Source organism: Sinocyclocheilus rhinocerous, unplaced genomic scaffold (assembly GCF_001515625.1).
Source record: "Sinocyclocheilus rhinocerous isolate Xijiao unplaced genomic scaffold, SAMN03320098_v1.1 scaffold1399, whole genome shotgun sequence".
NCBI classification, from domain to species: domain Eukaryota; kingdom Metazoa; phylum Chordata; class Actinopteri; order Cypriniformes; family Cyprinidae; genus Sinocyclocheilus; species Sinocyclocheilus rhinocerous.
Window position 1 is genome coordinate 870,531 of NW_015634038.1, and position 18,917 is coordinate 889,447.

The following is an 18,917-nucleotide window of genomic DNA, read 5'->3' on the forward strand; positions in this document are numbered from 1 at the left end:
AATCAGATCAGTAGATTTTCTAGAACCCTACCAGATGGATTTGCGAATTCATTATGTTTGTTTTTCCAATGAACAATTAATGCAAAGTTTCTAAATGCTCTAGTCAGCTTTTTAAAAATTGATTCTCATTATGTTTCTCTGCTTTTATTTATGTGTCGAACAATTGTCAGCACTTTACGTGAAGCCTGTATATATAAATATAATGCATTAGAAAAGTATTCTTAATGCATTGATTATGTCTTGTCATGCACTTTATAATGCATTACATGATTTTATTAATATTTGCAACCGGACTTAACATACTTCATTTTTACACCTTTAGAAATTGTAATGCATTAAAGCATGATAAACCACCAATTTCATGTGTAACAAGGAACCTGCAAATATTAAGCATTTTTGTGCAATATTTATGCAAATTACAATGCATTTGAACTTTGTTTACAATTATTTATGAAAAGATTAAATGCTATATAATGCATTATACATAAAGGCTTCAAGTAAAGTGTTAATTATCTTTAAAGCCCTTTGAGCAGCTTATTACCAGAATCTACGTCAACCCTAAAATATCAGAAAAAAAGGTACAAAATCTGTCAGTGGGATGGTACACTTTTAAAAGGTACTAATATGTGCTCTTTAGGTAATAATATGAACCTTTAAGGTACTGTTATGCACCTTTTCAGGTAAATAAGGTACAAAACTCCAGTGAAAGCTTTTTTCGGAGAGTGTAACTTTAAAGGGATAGTTCATCCAAAAATGAAAATTTTGAAAATCACTTACCCTCAAGTTGTTCAATCCAGACCTGTATGAGTTTTTGAAGAATTGCTATTTTGAAGAATGTCGCAAACCAAACAGTTGAAGGTAGCCATTGACTTCCATAGTATGGAAAATAATTACTACGGAAATTACTATGTAAGTCAATGGTTACTGTCAGCTGTTTGGTTTGTGTTCAACAGAAGAAAGAAACTCATGCAGGTTTGGAACAACTTAAGGGGGAGTAAATGATGACAGAATTGTCATTTTATGGTGAACTATCCCTGTAATGTTTGCCGTTGGCTGTGGGTTATCGCTTGCCTACTGTTGGGTAAAGCAGAACTCCGCTGAATGAGGACAGGATTTCACTGGATGCTGAAATAGCCAGTTTCCCTGATGTGAGCACCAGTCCCGTCCTCTGGCCCCGCTTCAGATGAAGAGCGAGACTTACAGAGACGCTCCCTCCACAGTCGCAGTCCTGAGTGTCTCTGCCACCCATTCCAGCAGTGGAAAGCTTCTGGATGTTACGATTGGCTACTGAGAGAAAGGCCTCGACTCTTTCTCCTGCTTGAGCTGTTAATACAGCGCTCAGCAGGTACCGTCCGTCCATGGGCACAGTGAACACACCTAGAAAATAAAGATTCAGATTAATACAACAAAGGTAGAATGCTATTGTGTGTGATTTTTTTTTTCTATAGAAAATTCACTGGCCAAAATGGAAAAGGTGCATGATATTCTGTTCTAAATGCAATTAAATTAAACTGTTTCATAGTTTAAATTTATATTAAATACAGTTAGCTGATTTTTTAGGAGACGCTTAAAGACTTAAGTACATCTTTAAATGTAATTTCAAAATTCTGATGTCTTTGAAATATGGTTAAAGTACTGCTGAATGTACTGGCAAGCATTTATGCTAAACTAAAATATACTTCAATGTCATTTCTATTGAAACTTGTTATGTCATGTACTTAAATATTTTTGTAATTACACATCTGTAATGATTAAGTTGCAATTTAGTACATTTAAAATATAGTAGACTTAAATGTAAAATTGCACAATGTGCTTTTATATGTTTGTCAACAAATTAAAATAAATGTACTTCTTTAAAGTACGACAAACGATTAAAAGATAAGGATTTAAAATGTACTTTCAAGTAAAACTTTTAATTTGATATTATTACAAAGTGCACTTTTTAAAAGTGTGTTACGAAACATAGTCATAAGTATCTCTTTAAGTACACTTAAGTGGCCTTTTATTTATTTAAAAGAAAACTTTTAAAAAAAAGTACAGTTTTTTTATATTCCATTAAGATTTGAAATTCACTACAAGTGCACATTCAATACAATTAAGTGCACTTCTTTTTTTTTCTTTTTTTTACAAGAGTAACTTTTGCAAACACTATAGATAAATGATAATTTATGATTTTTCTTGTCATAAATGAATGTACCTGTTTGTGGATCATAGTGTCTTCCATCATTTAACAGAACATTGTTGAATCGGATGATACCGATTTCTCCAGGGAATGGCACGAGTGTCAGACCAGCCGAAAACGACACATAGGTCATTACTCCTGCATAAATACAGACACACTCACTTTACTGTCACTCACTGACAACACAGCTCTGTAAAATGTACAGGAGGTTGTATTTAGTTGTACCTGTGGCCATTTGAACTGTCTTCAGTGGAATCTGTGCTGTAGATATGGGAAAGAGACATATGTAAATATCTTGTATAAAACTGTAATTTTTAATACATATTTGTAATGTCCTGCCAGTGTTGGGGAAGCAGCTTCAAATGATGCATAGCTGGTAGTCTGGCAATCTACAGTTTTAAAATTTACTTAAACTATAGCCAAGCTACTGAAATTCAAACTACTGAAAAGCTATTGAAAAGTTCACGACTAGTGAGCTACACTGCAAGTTGTTAACAAAAAAGTAGCAAGAAAAAAAGCTTTCTTTTTGTTGATTTCTGAACACTGCTGTTATCAGTACAACCCTGGGTAGCATCAGTATGTATATACCAACATAACTCAACACTTTTGAGTGATAAGAGGACTGTCACTTGTATCTTACTGCTGATACTGCAGTGACTTTCATGGAGCTCATATCATCCCTTCCTCCTCTTACATATCCCTCCTTAGACACTGGTGGAGTCCATTACTCTCTCCTGTCCAGGGCTTTTAACTCTGTTGCCCCCTCTGTTTCCCCCCTAGGACCCATGGAGAAATAGTGTTGCCATTGTAAAATTAAAAAGAACCTGAGAGACATGTTTTTAAAGTTATTATGGACTCTGCCAATTATTTGGGTCATCTGTTTATCCTACTTCTTTTAGATCTCAGTGCTGCTTTTTTGACAGATTCGATCATGACATCTACTTGAGTGACTGCAGAACTGGGTCAGTCTATCAGGCTGATTTAGATCCTACTTAAGCAACAGGGAATACTATGTTGTTCAGGATTCTCATACGTTCTGAAGTCATGTGATATCTTGTGGTGTCCCTCAAGGCTCAATCCTGGGTCCTCTATTATTTAACTTATAAATTCTTCCTTTATCATAATTCATCAATATAATATTTCATTTCATCAGTATGCATATTAAATGCATCTCTATATACATCAATCAATTATCAATGTTGTCTCTGCATGAAGCATCCAATTCACCAAAATGCACCACAATGGAGGGCTGTCCCAATCTGAAGTTATTCCAGCCTTGAGCTCACAGCTGATTGGTCCAGTGAAGGCAGTGTGAAAATGCATGATGACATGTAAGATTTAATAGTACAACATACTTTAAATATGTCATAGTTATATCATTATATAATTTCATTTCTATGACAGATTAATTATCTGGTGCAAAAGCAATAAGGATCTTAAAAGGGAATGGGAACACATTTAAATAGCAAGAAAACACACATCTGTACAGTGAATGTGCGATTGTTATGTGTGTGTGTGTGTGTGTGTGTGTGTGTGTGTGAGAGAGAGAGAGAGAGGGGAAAAAGAAGTGAATGCATGAGTGTTATATGTGTATGTGAAAGGTAAAAGCTCCTTTTTGTGTGAGCGTTTTGTGTTTATGTGCAAGAATTTTGTGAGTATTTGCATGCATTTTGTTTGTATCTGCGAATGTTTCCCGTAGCTACTCGTGTTCTTCAGAATTGATGTCAAGATACATTAGTTTATAAATGTCTTCTAAATATACGTTTACTAAATTTATTCTAGCAAGATTAATTAGATCATCCAGCTTTTATTGCTGATTGCAGGCCATACCTAAAAATACAGAGAAAAGTGTTTTTTTACCCTGGTTAAATTGTGAATGGCTGATCGCTATGGAATTTGGCAAATAGTAACAGGTTATCATCATTAGGCAGTGTACCAAATTATGTAAGAATCAGATACAAAATGGCATTATAATAAGCTAATTTAATTTCTGTATCAATTTCTGTAAGAAAATCTTTTTGCAATTGCTTTTTAAAAACCTACTTTCAAACTCTGGTTGTATGTCTTATTTCCACAAAATTTAGTTTGCATAGAGAGAGAGAGAGAGAGGTAAAAGAAGTGAATGCATGAGTGTTATATGTGTATGTGAAAGGTAAAAGCTCCTTTTTGTGTGAGCGTTTTGTGTTTATGTGCAAGAATTTTGTGAGTATTTGCATGCATTTTGTTTGTATCTGCGAATGTTTCCCGTAGCTACTCGTGTTCTTCAGAATTGATGTCAAGATACATTAGTTTATAAATGTCTTCTAAATATACGTTTACTAAATTTATTCTAGCAAGATTAATTAGATCATCCAGCTTTTATTGCTGATTGCAGGCCATACCTAAAAATACAGAGAAAAGTGTTTTTTTACCCTGGTTAAATTGTGAATGGCTGATCGCTATGGAATTTGGCAAATAGTAACAGGTTATCATCATTAGGCAGTGTACCAAATTATGTAAGAATCAGATACAAAATGGCATTATAATAAGCTAATTTAATTTCTGTATCAATTTCTGTAAGAAAATCTTTTTGCAATTGCTTTTTAAAAACCTACTTTCAAACTCTGGTTGTATGTCTTATTTCCACAAAATTTAGTTTGCATCCTGTATCAGCTACATCAAAAAAAGCTTGAACCCTGATAATTGTGGCTATTTAGATTATTTAGTAATTCCCCAACACTGTTCAGCAACAATAAAGTGTTCAATACCAGAAACGGAATCTGGACTGAGAGCGGCATCAGGAATTCCTGGGTAACCTGTCAAGAACAACACAACAAAATCTGTGAGGTAACCCTGATTTCCTGTGAAAACACCTGTTTTTATTAGAAAATGCACACACGTTTATCTGAATACACTTACCTGGAGCTCCTGCATAGCCTGTAATGGACGGCATGCTCCCATTGATCCCCTGAGGGGTGTGAGACGAGACTTTGGTTACTCGAGTTGCTGCTTCCCCAGACGCCAGCGATGGGAGTGGTTGACCTACCTCCATGAAAACTTTTACAGCCGCTGTACCGTCAGGAACACCTGGAGAGAAGCAGAAGAGTGATGGCTGACACTGAGAGACGACTGCCTGACAGTTAACAGGTGTGACTTTGCTATATACAAAAGGTTCAATCCATCTGGTTCAAAAGAAATCTTAGCATTATGTAGAGCTGGAAAATCTTTAGAATTCTCATTCAATTCCATTTGAATTCAGAGAGTCATGATCCAATTCCAAAAAAATTATTGATGCATCTCAATTTGTAGCAACACTGTTGGTGCACTGTGTAAAACAACAATCTGTGTAAAGATTTTGCATAAGTGTCACACTTAAATATGTCTATCTGTGGCTCTGTGGATTTTGTTCTGTGCAAATGAAATGCTGCATCAGAGTAACTATGCAGTCATCTTGTTTTCTCTGGCTGTGCATGAAAATTATTTAAAGTGAGATACACTGTTTTCAACAATTGTGCAAAAGCATTTACAGTAAGCTGCACTAAAAAGAATGATTAACTTGAAATTTAAATAGCCTTTTTGTAGATGTATTAAGTATACAGAATTGTTTGACAAAAATTATGATTAAACAAGTTACAAAACTTGAAACTTGAAGATGCACACCAAATTTGGTCAAATTCTGGACTTTGGGTGTTTGGAAAAAACCTTCTTGTGAACACCTGGAGAAAGGTAGAAGAATGCTGATGGGAGGACAGGATAACAATTACCAGACGTGGCACTGCCACATACAACAGACCGCCATTTGGTTCAGCCACAAAAGCAAATCAGCAAATCAGAAAATGCTTCTACTCATATAAAAAAGCTTTACATCTTCATAAACTTAAAAAGTTATATGTAATCTTAATAATAAGAGTGTTTATGGTTTGTATGGTGGTGTGGACAAAGAGTGGTCATTTTCCAAGTCTGAATATTACCAGAGACAGACAGACAGACCTCTGATGTTATCAGATTTAATAGGCGTTTCAAAATACTGTATGCAATTAAAATGTAATCCTGACAAACAGTTTTGGAGATTTCTCTCTTTCCCCATTCAAGTATATAGGAGCTGTATGCCTTATATGTCTGTTACTTACACTGAAAACAGCTGGTCAGAAGTAATCACTAAGTATTTAAGATGCCTGCCAAGTAAACTGATCTGCCCTAAAGGTACTTTGGTTTAACTGCCCCTGAGCCCAGGTGCTTGTAGGAATACTTGTACATTTCTCACGAAATGCTTTATGCTCAATGAACAGCGATTAGTACACATGCTCTTCAGCTACTGCTTGTGTGCATTATGTATACAGATGTTCAACATAGAAAAGCCCTAAAGGGCACAATGGAAAGGGGTTTTATATTTTTCTGCTGTAAAGCTTTTCTTATTTTTTCAGGATAATTTTCCGTTGTTCATAATCAATGTGCTGGGAAATGGCAATAAATGAATAAAAGTATCTTTTGACTAAGAATTAACTAATAGTGTCAACTTTTGGCCACTAGGTCATGAGAAGCCCTGAGCTAAATCAGCCGAGAGCTAACAGTGTACAAGAATTAATATTATAATCACAATACATGTATGGAGTTGCTGCAATGATATTCTGAATTACTATGAATTAAATTGTCATGGTACACTGCAACTGAAATGGTATTTCTGCTGTCATTTTATTATATTTTACAGCTGATGTACATTATTTCAGTTTTTTTTTTTTTTATTGTTTTACCGTAAATGTAAGTATAATCTGTAAAACTTAAAATGTTGCTATAATATTTTTTATGATAAAGTTCTGGCAACCACAGCTTCCTTTTTTTATTGTAAATTTTACAGTTTTTTTACTGTAAATTTCACAGTTTTTTTTTTTTACAGTGTTCTTATGCTACTGAGTAAAAAATGTAGCTGCTTCCCAACAATGAGAGAAAGAGAGATGAAGCAGCTTCACGTCACACCCGTTGCTCACATGATCTCATCTACTAAAACACACACATATGTTGGCACTCCTATTATTATGAGAACTTTCCATAAGCATGATGGTTTTTAAGCTGAGCTAAGGATATTTTCTGTTCCCTAAACCGCCCCTTAAACATAACCTTTTCAGAAAATTGTTTGCATTTTTAATAAAACATTGTTTAGTATGTTTATGAAGCCATTTAAATTACAGGGACAAGTGTGCACATACAATTAATACAATGATGCACAAGGTCTTATTCATAGTGTGATGTGAATGTGAGGGTGTAACTGTGAAACTCACTATTTTAGGCCGATTATGCGATAATGTCTGCTTGTCATGCTCACAAGTCACCCTGAATGGGCCAAACTAGTGGACCACATAATTATATAAGTTTCATGATTTCAATTAATTAGACTTTATAATAATTTTTAATATGCTTTTTGATTACTAAAATTTAATTTAACCATTAAAACAAAGTCTAGAAATATTAAAGTTATGCAGTGGTGATATCAATGTATTTCTGATAAACTAATGGCCACTCTCCCAGAATGGAGTCCCACAATTAGACCTCCAGATAAAATATATTAAAATACACATGTGAGCAGTGAGACACGCTTGAAAGAAAAGATCATCTCACGGGACAAATGTCAAATGTGACTGAAAAGAAAGAGTGCATTTCTATCACAGAGCACAATACACAGTAGTATTCACGAGAAGTTGAGGTCCAGGGAATAAATGCATTTCCTGGAAAACCTACACTACACTGTAAAAAAAAAAATCCGTGAAATTTACGGTAAAAAACGGCAGCTGTGGTTGCCGGAATTTTACTGTAAAAAATACGGTAGCGACATTTTTTAAGAAGAAACATAGTTATTTCAACAAAAAAAAAACATCAAATTTAAAATGTATCACAGGGAATTCTGGGAATGTCAATTTACGGTTATTCACTGTAAATTATACAGTCTTTTTTCACTTCCAAAAACGGTATAATACATATAATGTCCAATACAGTTTTTCACCGTATATAGTAGGGGAATTTACCGTTAACCATTTAACAGGTTTTTAATGTAGCATGTTTACAGTCTTTTACCGTTAAATTCACAGTCACTTTTTACAGTGTACTGGATGATTAGACTACGTCATCGCTTTCCAAGAAGAAGGAGAAAATGATGACCTTGGTGGTTTCAACATGCTGTCTGCCAAAGACGATAACGTGCATAATACATAAGGCACGTGAGAAGAAATTTGTTCTTTACTTACTGAAATCAGAATGATCAGGGAAACGAGTAAAATACTTCACACTGCATGCTAAAGAGAATAAACATAAATGCAGTCAAAAAACTTCACTGTGTTAGTGAACATCGTTCAACATGTGTTGGTTTTTTTATGCATGAACTAAATCAATTTGATCCACTATAAATGTTTCATATTTTGATATTTGTCAACAGTGTACTATACGTTTTCAGTAACACTTTACAATAAGTTTCCATTTGTTAACATTACAGTTAATAGAAAGAAATCTTCTAAAGCATTTATTTATCTTAATGTTTATTTTTAAATTTACTAATACACTAAATTAAAAGTTGTATCTGTTCATATTAAATGATCCTGAGCTGACATGAACTAACAATGTTTTTTATTAACTAATCATAAAAAATATTAACAAATACTGTAACAAATGTGACCATCGTTGCTAATTAATGTTAGTTAACGCATTAACATTAACTAATGAGACCTTACTGTGTTAGCGTAACTGTTTTCTTATATTCATGCTCATGATGCACTGGCTTTCTTGGTAGCACTTTATTTTAACAGTCCTGTTCTGCATGTACATTCTACTGTATATACTTATTAACGTAAGTACAATAACTAGGTAATTACTGGGTACTAATCCTGAACCTACCCCTAAACCATCTCAACCAAGTAGTTGCCTTATATTACCCAGTACTTACACTGTAATTACAAGTAAGTGCACTTACTGTAAAATAATTGCAACCACATGCACACAAAATTCAATAGTCCTTGAGTATATCCTTTGGACTTACTGCAAACAAAGCTGTGATTACAAATCACTTTGTGGCTATATCCTAACGCCATTTTACTTACATTTTGTCCCTGAGTGTGTTGCAACAGTATCAACTGCATTATTCTGAATGCTGCTAGGTGAAACGCCAAGATGACTAGTGTGTCCAGAACATCTTGTAAATTACAAACACAAAATCACCAAATGAGAAGCAGATGCCCCCCCACACACACACACACACACACAATAATCCCATAAAAGTCCAAATGTTGCACAACTCTGGAGCCTGTCCAGTTGTAACATGTGTGTACAATTAATACGTAAAGGGGAAATACTACTTCCCCTGGGAGATACCTGCTTACAACACAAAGGAAATCCCTCTAAAAACACAACCTCATGCACACCGTAGCCTACATTTGCAGTGTGGAGCTCATACAGCAGAAGCTTCCAAAAACCCAAAATATGACAAAATATATCGTTTTGACTAGCAGGACTGACAAAAACAGACCAGTTGCTTACACTTTTAAAAACAGGTTCTTCATTGACAACGATCTTTAAGATCCTTCAACATTCATGGAACTTTGCGCAAAAGGTTCTTTAGAGTGCACGTAAAAGTTTTTTGGAAATTTAAAATGTTCTTCAAGCTAAGGCCGGGCTCACACTACAGGAGTTTTAGGCAGATTTATCCCCGATTTTCCTTGGTCAGTTTTGAGCCCCTTTTTTAAAAAAAAAACTTTTTGAGAGTGAATTAGAAATGATTTTCAGACTTTTTCCCCCTCTTTATTGGATAGTAGGGACAAGAAATTACTAGGGAGACTATTGGGACTTCAATGTATACAACCTTTTCTTTGAAAATTGCAGTTTGGAGATCATGTATCAAAAAGGCATTTTGAAAAATACTAGTAAATCATTTCTGCCAAATTCCAGGGATGAGAAGTTGTAACCTCACTGGTAAATTTGATTGTTTTGATGCTTTGCATGAACAGATACACAAAATTACTGGTATGAGCACATACAAAGTCAGGATGTGTTGGTGTAAGAAGTCTGCTTCGGGCCAGTCATAAAGGTCTGATGAAGACGTCGCAAGTACTCCACAATATTTACGGTAACATTGTCAAACTGGACAGACACTAATGAGATTTCTGATAATTCTAGAACCTAGACGGTTTCTGGATTTTTATCTTTCATTAGTCGGGAGTCCTATAATGTGCAATAATGTGCTTTATTTGTGGCTGTTTGTATTGGCCTTTTTTGGATTTATTAAGAACGTTCATAAAAACGTTCTTTCACCTGCAGCCTTTTTCAGTAAATTTGATTGAAATCTAGTTGTTCCCTTCAGCCCTGTGGGTTTAGGGATAACTTGCCTATGGTGGAAAAGGACAATCTCAAGTCTCTACTGAAGTCTTTGTGTCATTTTAAATGAACACCCATCAGTTTTCCAAGAAATAGGCTTCTGAAAATCCACTGACCTCGCAAATACTGCTGTATTACTTTGAATAAAGCTGTCTGCAAAACCACAATTTTGTTGTGCCCAAGAGGAGCATTGCTTACCTGTAGGTGCATCAGTGATCCCATCCTGGCTGTCTTTTGAGAGGTGTGAATTTGCTTTAAACGTGTTAATGTCTCTTGTATGTGCGAGTACTGTACTGTTCAGCTGACGGACGCAAGTCCACAAGCCATTGACGTGTTTGTTCAGTCCATCTTTAATTCGTTTGAGACTGTCTGACATTGGCTCAAACTGACCACAAACGCCGTCAATGCTAGCCACGCGTCCATCAAGCCCATCAAGCAAGCCATTCATTGTCCTCACTTGCTCTTGGCTTCGCCCAGAATCCACCTCTAGATTTTCCACCCGTTGAAGGAATGTTTCAAAACTTATGGACTGATTGAGATCTCTCTTAAGAGAGCCCACTTCGTCCTGCAGGAGCTGTGCATGTTTCTCCAAGACTTCCAGGCGCTGATCATGACCCAAGAGTAGCTGAGAAGTGCTATTGTCACATTGAACACCACTGAACTTCTCTTCAAAAGCTATTCTTTGGTCTTCCTCTTCCTTAAGTCTTTCCCTTCTCAGTTTCTCCTCAAGATAGAGGCAATGTACCTCTGCACTCTTTTCCGCAAGACTAACCCTTGCCTCCAGAACGTGCCCTTGTGCATTTATCTGTGCAATGGTGGCATTCTGCTCCATAATGGCGTCTTGGAGTATCTGTTGGGTGTCCTTGAGCTTCTGGACCTCAGCATTGTCCAACTCTTGGGTTTTTCCAATGGGAAGCTGGAGACGCAAGTCTTTGATCTCTTTGCGGAGTTCAGTCTCTTTGGAGTCAAGGAGCTCGGCCAGGCTCAAGTAAGAGGTTTCTTGTTCCTCACACTGTTCTTGAACAGACAGCACTTTGTAGTCGCATGCATTCTTCATGTCCGCTATTTTGATGTCCATTCCTTGAAGAAGCTCGTCACGAAGGGCTGAAAGCTTCTCATCGATGTATGCCTGACATGGACACTCATTGGTTGCAGCTGTCGAGGAAGGTTGAAGCGGTCTAGTATTGCTTGCTTCTGTTAAACGATGCATCTGTCCATCAATGTTCTGGATCCTCATCTTCAGATCTTGGATGCTATTAGTGTTGGTACCGATGGTGTCGGAAAGCTGGGTAATGTGGTTCTGGAGTTCATCAGTGCCTGGTGATGAACGGAGGTCATATGGGAGCGTAAAGCTCTCGATTCCACCCGCTTTGACATCCTGTGGCTGTTGCAAATTCCCCAACATGTTTAGAACGAATTTGGTCACATCTTCCTGTAAATCTAGCCGTAGGTTCGCATTGGCAGAAGTCATGGCTTGCAGGCCGAGTACAGTCTGAGAAAGACGCTCCACTTCTTCTTCTAATGCCTGAACTTGTTGACTCTCACGCTGACGCTCTCCATAATCTCCCAGTTGACGGCTATGATGTCCTTTCTGCCCGGGTTGAGACCATGGATGTGTCTCGGAGAACACTTCTGGTCCTAGAACAACCAAAATCACTTGTACTTGTTTTGGCTCAAAAAAAAATATATATATAACAGTTTGCATCAATCTTCTTTCATTTTATGACAACTTCTAATGAAATGATGTCCAACCAATGAACTACATTGAGTTAGAGGAACATAACTTGTAGCATAAAGAAAAATTTTTAAGTTGATTACTCAAAAAAAAATTAATTCTAACAAATTTCAACAATTGAATGGTGGCGCTATTTCAGCTATAACATCTAGCATAGCACATGTTTATTTATTATAGTTATTTAGAATTTCTTTTTAGAGTGTACTAATCTAGATCAAATATTGCTTATTTCACTCTTTCCAAATCCAAAGAAATTAAAAACTCTTACCCAGGATGCTCTGTTGTTGGTTGATGGTTGAAAGAACATCTTGACGTGGTTCCTCAACAACATTGATTTTCTGTGGGGTATTTTTCAGCTCGGTACAGTCATGACCTTGATATCCTGGACAGCACCTCCATTCCAGTTCAGTCACTTGTTTGTAGCCTATTTTGTACATGGGCCTCATGTGAGAATGATACCTAGAAAGACAGTTATGGATTATGATGTGAAAAGCTGATATAAACAATAAACCAGTTTTTGGATGGGACACGATTCAGTTTGAACTATGAACTAAAAGTATGCACAATGTGATACAATACGCTGTTTTGGACTCAGATTCCATGTGAAAACTGTCACAAATCTCCCACTGTGCAAAGGGTTGAGGGGAATATTAGCCAAAAAAATAAATAAAAAAATACACAGATACACGCTTTGAAAACATACCAACTGGGCACCTTTTGCTTTTTATTTTATTTTAGCCCCTGCACGATATTCGTTCCCTCATTTTAGTAAATCGTGCGCACAATTCGATTTTTTCGGTTTTTTCATGTGCGGGGCTCCATATTTTTAAAGTATGCTAAAGTGCACTTCTTTTTCACAAGTGTCATTTTGGTTTCATATCGTTTTGAAAAGAAATGCTTAAATTTAATGACTCATGGCACATGGTGTAAACATCAATAAAAGTAAATTAAAAAACAAGCACACAAAAAAAGTATTTTCATTATTTTTTCTTACATTTTACAAAAAATGCATTTTAAAATGTATTTTAACGACAACATGTCATTTAACCTGAACTAACCTTGCCTTAGTTCATAAAAAGTTAATATTATTAGAACTATACTGTATGTCTTGTCTCTCTATAGTTGTCTCTGCACATTAAACTGGGAAAGGAGATAATATTTAAACAAACAAAATACGCACTTAATCTTTAACTACCACATTATAGTGACAGACCATGAAACAGCGCATATATCCCGGGAGTTTGCTGTGTGCTTCAGAAGAAGCAAAGTGACAACATTAGTCCTGCGAGATTTGAAAAATGCCACTAATCTGCACTCGGTCCACAAAAGGAGGCATTCCTGTTTTAACGATCCATGCAAACATAAACAACAAAGTGTAGAATTACGTACATAATTTATTAGGATTTACTCCAGCAGTGACAAACATCTGGAGTGCAGCTTTAAAAGCAGGCGATGTGCACGAACATGTGTGACTGACTTTCTAATTGCAGCATTTCTCATGGATTCTGGACAATTTACACAGGCTACAACAGACTGTTCAGTGTGGCCCCTGGCCCTTCAGAGGTCGTAAATAATTTGGAGACTGATAAAGCAATGACCTGCCAGTCAATGGGTACAATTTAACGGCGCTGCTTATCCTTCAAGGAGCAATTCCACTTCAATCCAGTTCTGATCTCATCTAATCTGATCTCTGTTCACTTCCACCAATAAAAATGTCCATGCAACCCCCGGCCACTGCATGCGCTCTCCAGAGACACTTACATGAGCCGCTGTGTGCAGTCGGGCTGATTCGGCGGACAGGGCAGGAGCTGCGGCCCCATGAAGTCTTCGTTCGCCGCCAGCACAGCGCATGTCACGTTCTTATGCACCACAAAAGCACACCAGTTTCTGCAAAAGAGTGAAGAACAATGAAAAAATACACTGTAAAAATAAAATCTACTTTAAGGCAGCAACTGAAATGTGCTGTACAAATAATTTGCAGTAGCACTTTAAATTAGGGAACACTAATCACTAATAACTAGTTGCTAATTAGCGTGCATATCACTAGTATACGGGCTGTTTATTAGTACTTAGAAAGCACGTATTTATGCATGACCATATTTTAGATCCCTTGACCCTACCTATATCTAAACGTAACTACAACAACAACTACCTTACTTACTATCAGTAAGCAGTTTATTGAGAGAAAACTCTTAATAGTGAACATGTGTCGTCTAATCTAAAGTGTTACCATAATTTTAACTTAAATTATATTAAACTGACTTTTAAAAAAAATTTGTTGAATCTCATACAACTTAAAAAATGAAGTTGAAATTGGTTAAATTAATTTGAATTGTTAAAATAATGGAAAAACATATGCTGACTTATTACTGTACACCCAAGAAAAGACCCAGCTAACATGAAATGTTCTCAGAACGTTCTGGCAACGTTTGTTCAAAGTTATCTGGTGTTTACTAATGTTTAATAATGCAGAATTTTTTTTTTATTTAAACATTGTTAATGTAACACTTTCTAAATGTTAATACTTGTTTCAGAACGTTCAGAGAACATTTAAAAGTAACATTCCAAAAATGTTTGCATAATGATACAAGTTAACAACATTTGTATAACCAAGAAGAAATGTTTTTAGAAAGCTGGAGATCCCTTGATCCCTTGAATTACTAATTGTTTGGATCAGTAGTAAAGTGAAGAGAATGCTAACTCCCTGAAGTCAGACTGAAGTCATTGTGAGCTTTTGAGGTTTTGGGAGGTAATTCCTGACAGATTTAGTAGCACTTGAGTCATTATTAGTTGGTTACTATGCTCTTCACTTTAAGAAAAGTTTGTAAAACTGGGCCCCAATGTATACCGTGTCAATATGATTATTAACATGAATTTTTCATTTGGATTTTTCACTGGTGTTTTATCTGTATTTTGAATTATACATTGCATTGTTGCTTTATGGTCAAAGCTTAACTGATAATGTCCTGGAAGAAAATTACAGTGCTTTTCCCGGTTTTCTTTTCTTATAGTGTAGAATACAGTTCCAAATGGCTAGCAATTCCTTTAGAAGGATGTGGTAACTAACACTTGTGCCATTACTAGTGGGCTACCATCATGATTCTTACAAGAGTAAATGAAATCTTCTAACCATCCATCCAGAGAAACACTGAGAAACCATATATTTCTGGGAGGTTTGCACTCCTAATATTCCTGTAGTCTCCATGACTCTATAGTGATTCAGTGAGAAAATGTCCTAATCTGTCTTCTCTTTAAGTAATAACCTAATAATATTATGAAAAAAACCAACAAAAAAGGGTGAAGTTCAATACTGGATTAAAGGTCTAGAAAAACATTTCTTCAGAATTATACATATAGATAGTAAAACTTCGGTAACACTTTATTTTAAGGTGTCCTTGTTACAGTGTAATTATGTAACATTTAAGCACTGGGTAATATTAATTAACTACATGTACTTACTATTATAACAACAATTAATTATGCATAATTAATTGTTGTTATAATAGTAAGTACATGTAGTTAATTAATATTACCCAGTGCTTAAATGTTACATAATTACACTGTAACAAGGACACCTTAAAATAAAGTGTAACCAAAACTTCTCTTGGAGGAAAGATACAATCTACTAATTATTAACAGTTTACCCAAATCATTAAGTCCGCTAATACTGATTTTGTAAACAATCTGTGTAGGATACTTGTTAACAAATTTAAAAAGTTAATGTAGGGCTAGTCATTTTTTTTTGTTACTGATCAGTTTCGCATTAATTAAAGTGCATTGAGGTTTGGTTACACTTTATTTTACAACAGCCTTGTTACAGTGTAATTATTCATTTAAGTACTGAGTAATATTAATTAACAGCATGTACTTACTATATAGGGTTAGTGCATGTAATTATGCATAATTGACTGTTATTAGCCCACTGTAGTAAGTACATGTAACGTGTAACAAGGACACTGCAAGGTGTTACTTAGTAGCTCTCTGGGAGGCATGAAAAATAATTAGCTAATAGTGAACTACTGCTGTACTGTATTACAACCAGTGAGGAAACACTAGACAAGAGATGAGCTCTGTTCAGTCACAATCACATTTTACCCGAGATTGCTGATATCCCACGTTTTTTCTAATGCCAACTCAATAATAAAAGGTTAGCCTACTTACTTGCTTCGTTGTCTCGAAACAGAGCTGGGATAAGCACTGCCCTGGAACAGACTATACCTCGAAGGAGACCCATCAGTCAAAGGGAAGCTAATGAGACTAAAACACAGAAGCGCTGCACAGAAGTGAGCACAACCTGCGAGGACGGGCTTCATTTCCAATCAGCGTGCGCCTTATCCAAGCGTTTATAAAAAAGCTCAAAGAGAGTGCTTTTTTCAGGTTCGTGACAGAGTGGTGGTGATGATGGCAGTGAGATGGGACAGTGGCGAGAGTTTGCACGAGCTCCCGCCCCTCTTACTGGGATCAGGTTCCCGGCTTCATTAGTGCTCTCCCAAATACAGTTACCAAAGAACACTGATTAAACTCAGCTTTAGACGTGCACGTGCTATTACAGTTATGCCATTTCTTTAGAACAGAGGCTATTTTTTTTTTAAGAATTCCTGGTTAGAAAATCCAAAGGATCTTATAATGTCTATCAAAAGAACAAGTCCTGCTAACACTTTATTTTAAAGGTGTCCTTGTTACACACGTTACATGTACTTACTATTGTAATAACAATTAATCATGCATAATTACATGCAAGTAACCCTAAGCCAAACCCTAACCATATAGTAAGTACATGTAGTTAATTAATATTACTCAGTGCGTATATGTATAATTACACTGTAACAAGGACACCTTAAAATAAAGTGTAACTACTCAGTTCTCACTAATTGCATACTCTCACTCCCTTGCATTCGGCCTTTCTAACACATAAAACATGTCTTTCAAAAGTTAAATCAATATATATAATTTTTTTTTGTGTGTGAATAAGTGAGCAAGATGATTTTCACATCTTTTTTTTTTTTTTTTTGCAAAAACTCAAGTCTCAACCCAACAATTGGGTTGTTTTCAACCAACGGTAGGGTAAAATTTTTAACCCAACTTTCTGGGTAGTAACCCAACCGCTGGGTCAAAACAACCCAATCGCTGGGTTTGTCCATATTTTACCCAGCACTGGGTTGTATTTAACCCAACATTTTTTAGAGTGTAGCATATTGGCTGTTTATTAGTACTTATAAAGCACACGCAATGCCTTAATCTGCATGATCATATTTTAAACCGCACAGATATCCTTTAGAAACACCAGCTTATCGAGTGCATCTTATATGTGACCCTGGAGCATAAAAGCAGTCTTAAGTCACTGGGGTATATTTGTAGCAATAGCCAAAAATAACCAACAAAAGGGGAAGAAAAGTCCACAGGGGTGTTACAGTAAATATATCAAAACTTAATTTTTGATTAGTAATATGTATTGCTAAGAACTTAATTTGGACAACTTTAAAGATGATTTTCTCAATATTTAGATTTTTTTGCACCCTCAGATTCCAGATTTTCAAATAGTTGTATCTCTCACAAATATTGTCCGATTCTAACAAACCATACATCAATGGAAATCTTATTTATTCAGCTTTCGGATGATATATAAATCTCAATTTTGAAAAATTGACCCTTATGACTGGTTTTGTGGTCCAGGGTCACATAATATTTTTAAATCCCATTATGACAGGTTTCAAATCATGACCAGATTCTGGAGACTAATCTTAAAAGACAATCTGATACAACACAGGACATTTAGGTCATAAAGTAATAGAAAACTATGCATAAATATATATAGGCTAACTTTTGGTGTCTACTACACATTTTACGTATTAGTAATGCATATCATATAACACCCTTAAAAGGTATAACAGCACATAGGAAACTAGTATAATATGTAGTACAAAAATATGCCAAAGTTGAGCTTTCCTGTGAACCAATAAAATATATATATATATTTACAAAATTTTCCATATGGCACTCTGTATGCCAAAACTGTGAAAATTTTTTTAACTACAAAAAGTAGTTTATTACAGGGAAAAACTGCAAGAACAAGAACAAAAAAGGACATCAGTTTGTTATGGTAATGAAGGCTGTAATGCTGAAAAATAAGTCGGACACCATCATACATTATTTCCCACTAAAATAGTACATGACGAGTGATTTCAGACACTGAGTGTGTGAGAGAGAGCACTCAATAATGTCCACTATGGTGTCGGTTCCGTCGAATAGTGCACTGCATTAAGGTATAGAGGACGATTTCAGACAAAACAATGGGATGATGTATTTTTGCAGGCCAAAATCCAGAACGAGTGACAACATCTTAACACTTCTGGCTCCATCGTCCTTAAAGGGTTAGTTCACCCAAAAATGCAAATTAGGCTGCATTTTACTCACCCCCGAGGCATCCTAGGTGTATATGACTTTCTTCTTTCAGACGAATCCAGTCGGAGTTATATAAAAAATGGTCTTTGATCTTTCAAGCTGTTTAATGCCACTCAGCGGGTGTTGCATGCATCAGTCCAAAAGAACTTAAATAAAAAGCGCCTATCCATAAAAAAAGTGTCTCACACGGCTCCGGGGGGTGAACAAAGGCCTTCTGTAGCGAATCGATGCGTTTTTGTAAGAAAAATATCCATATTCAAAACATAA

General features: G+C 35.8%; 1 protein-coding gene across 1 annotated transcript; it reads right to left on the minus strand.

Moving 5' to 3' along the window:
- Positions 1-1,060: 1,060 nt before the first annotated feature.
- Positions 1,061-16,561, minus strand: LOC107745316 (EMILIN-2). The gene is made up of 9 exons (XM_016559174.1): positions 16,410-16,561; positions 14,010-14,135; positions 12,517-12,707; positions 10,712-12,151; positions 5,081-5,248; positions 4,930-4,977; positions 2,408-2,443; positions 2,198-2,320; positions 1,061-1,377 (listed from the first exon to the last, which is right to left on the minus strand). The coding sequence occupies exons 1-9, from the start codon at positions 16,559-16,561 to the stop codon at positions 1,061-1,063; spliced, it is 2,601 nt and encodes an 866-aa protein (XP_016414660.1).
- Positions 16,562-18,917: the final 2,356 nt, after the last annotated feature.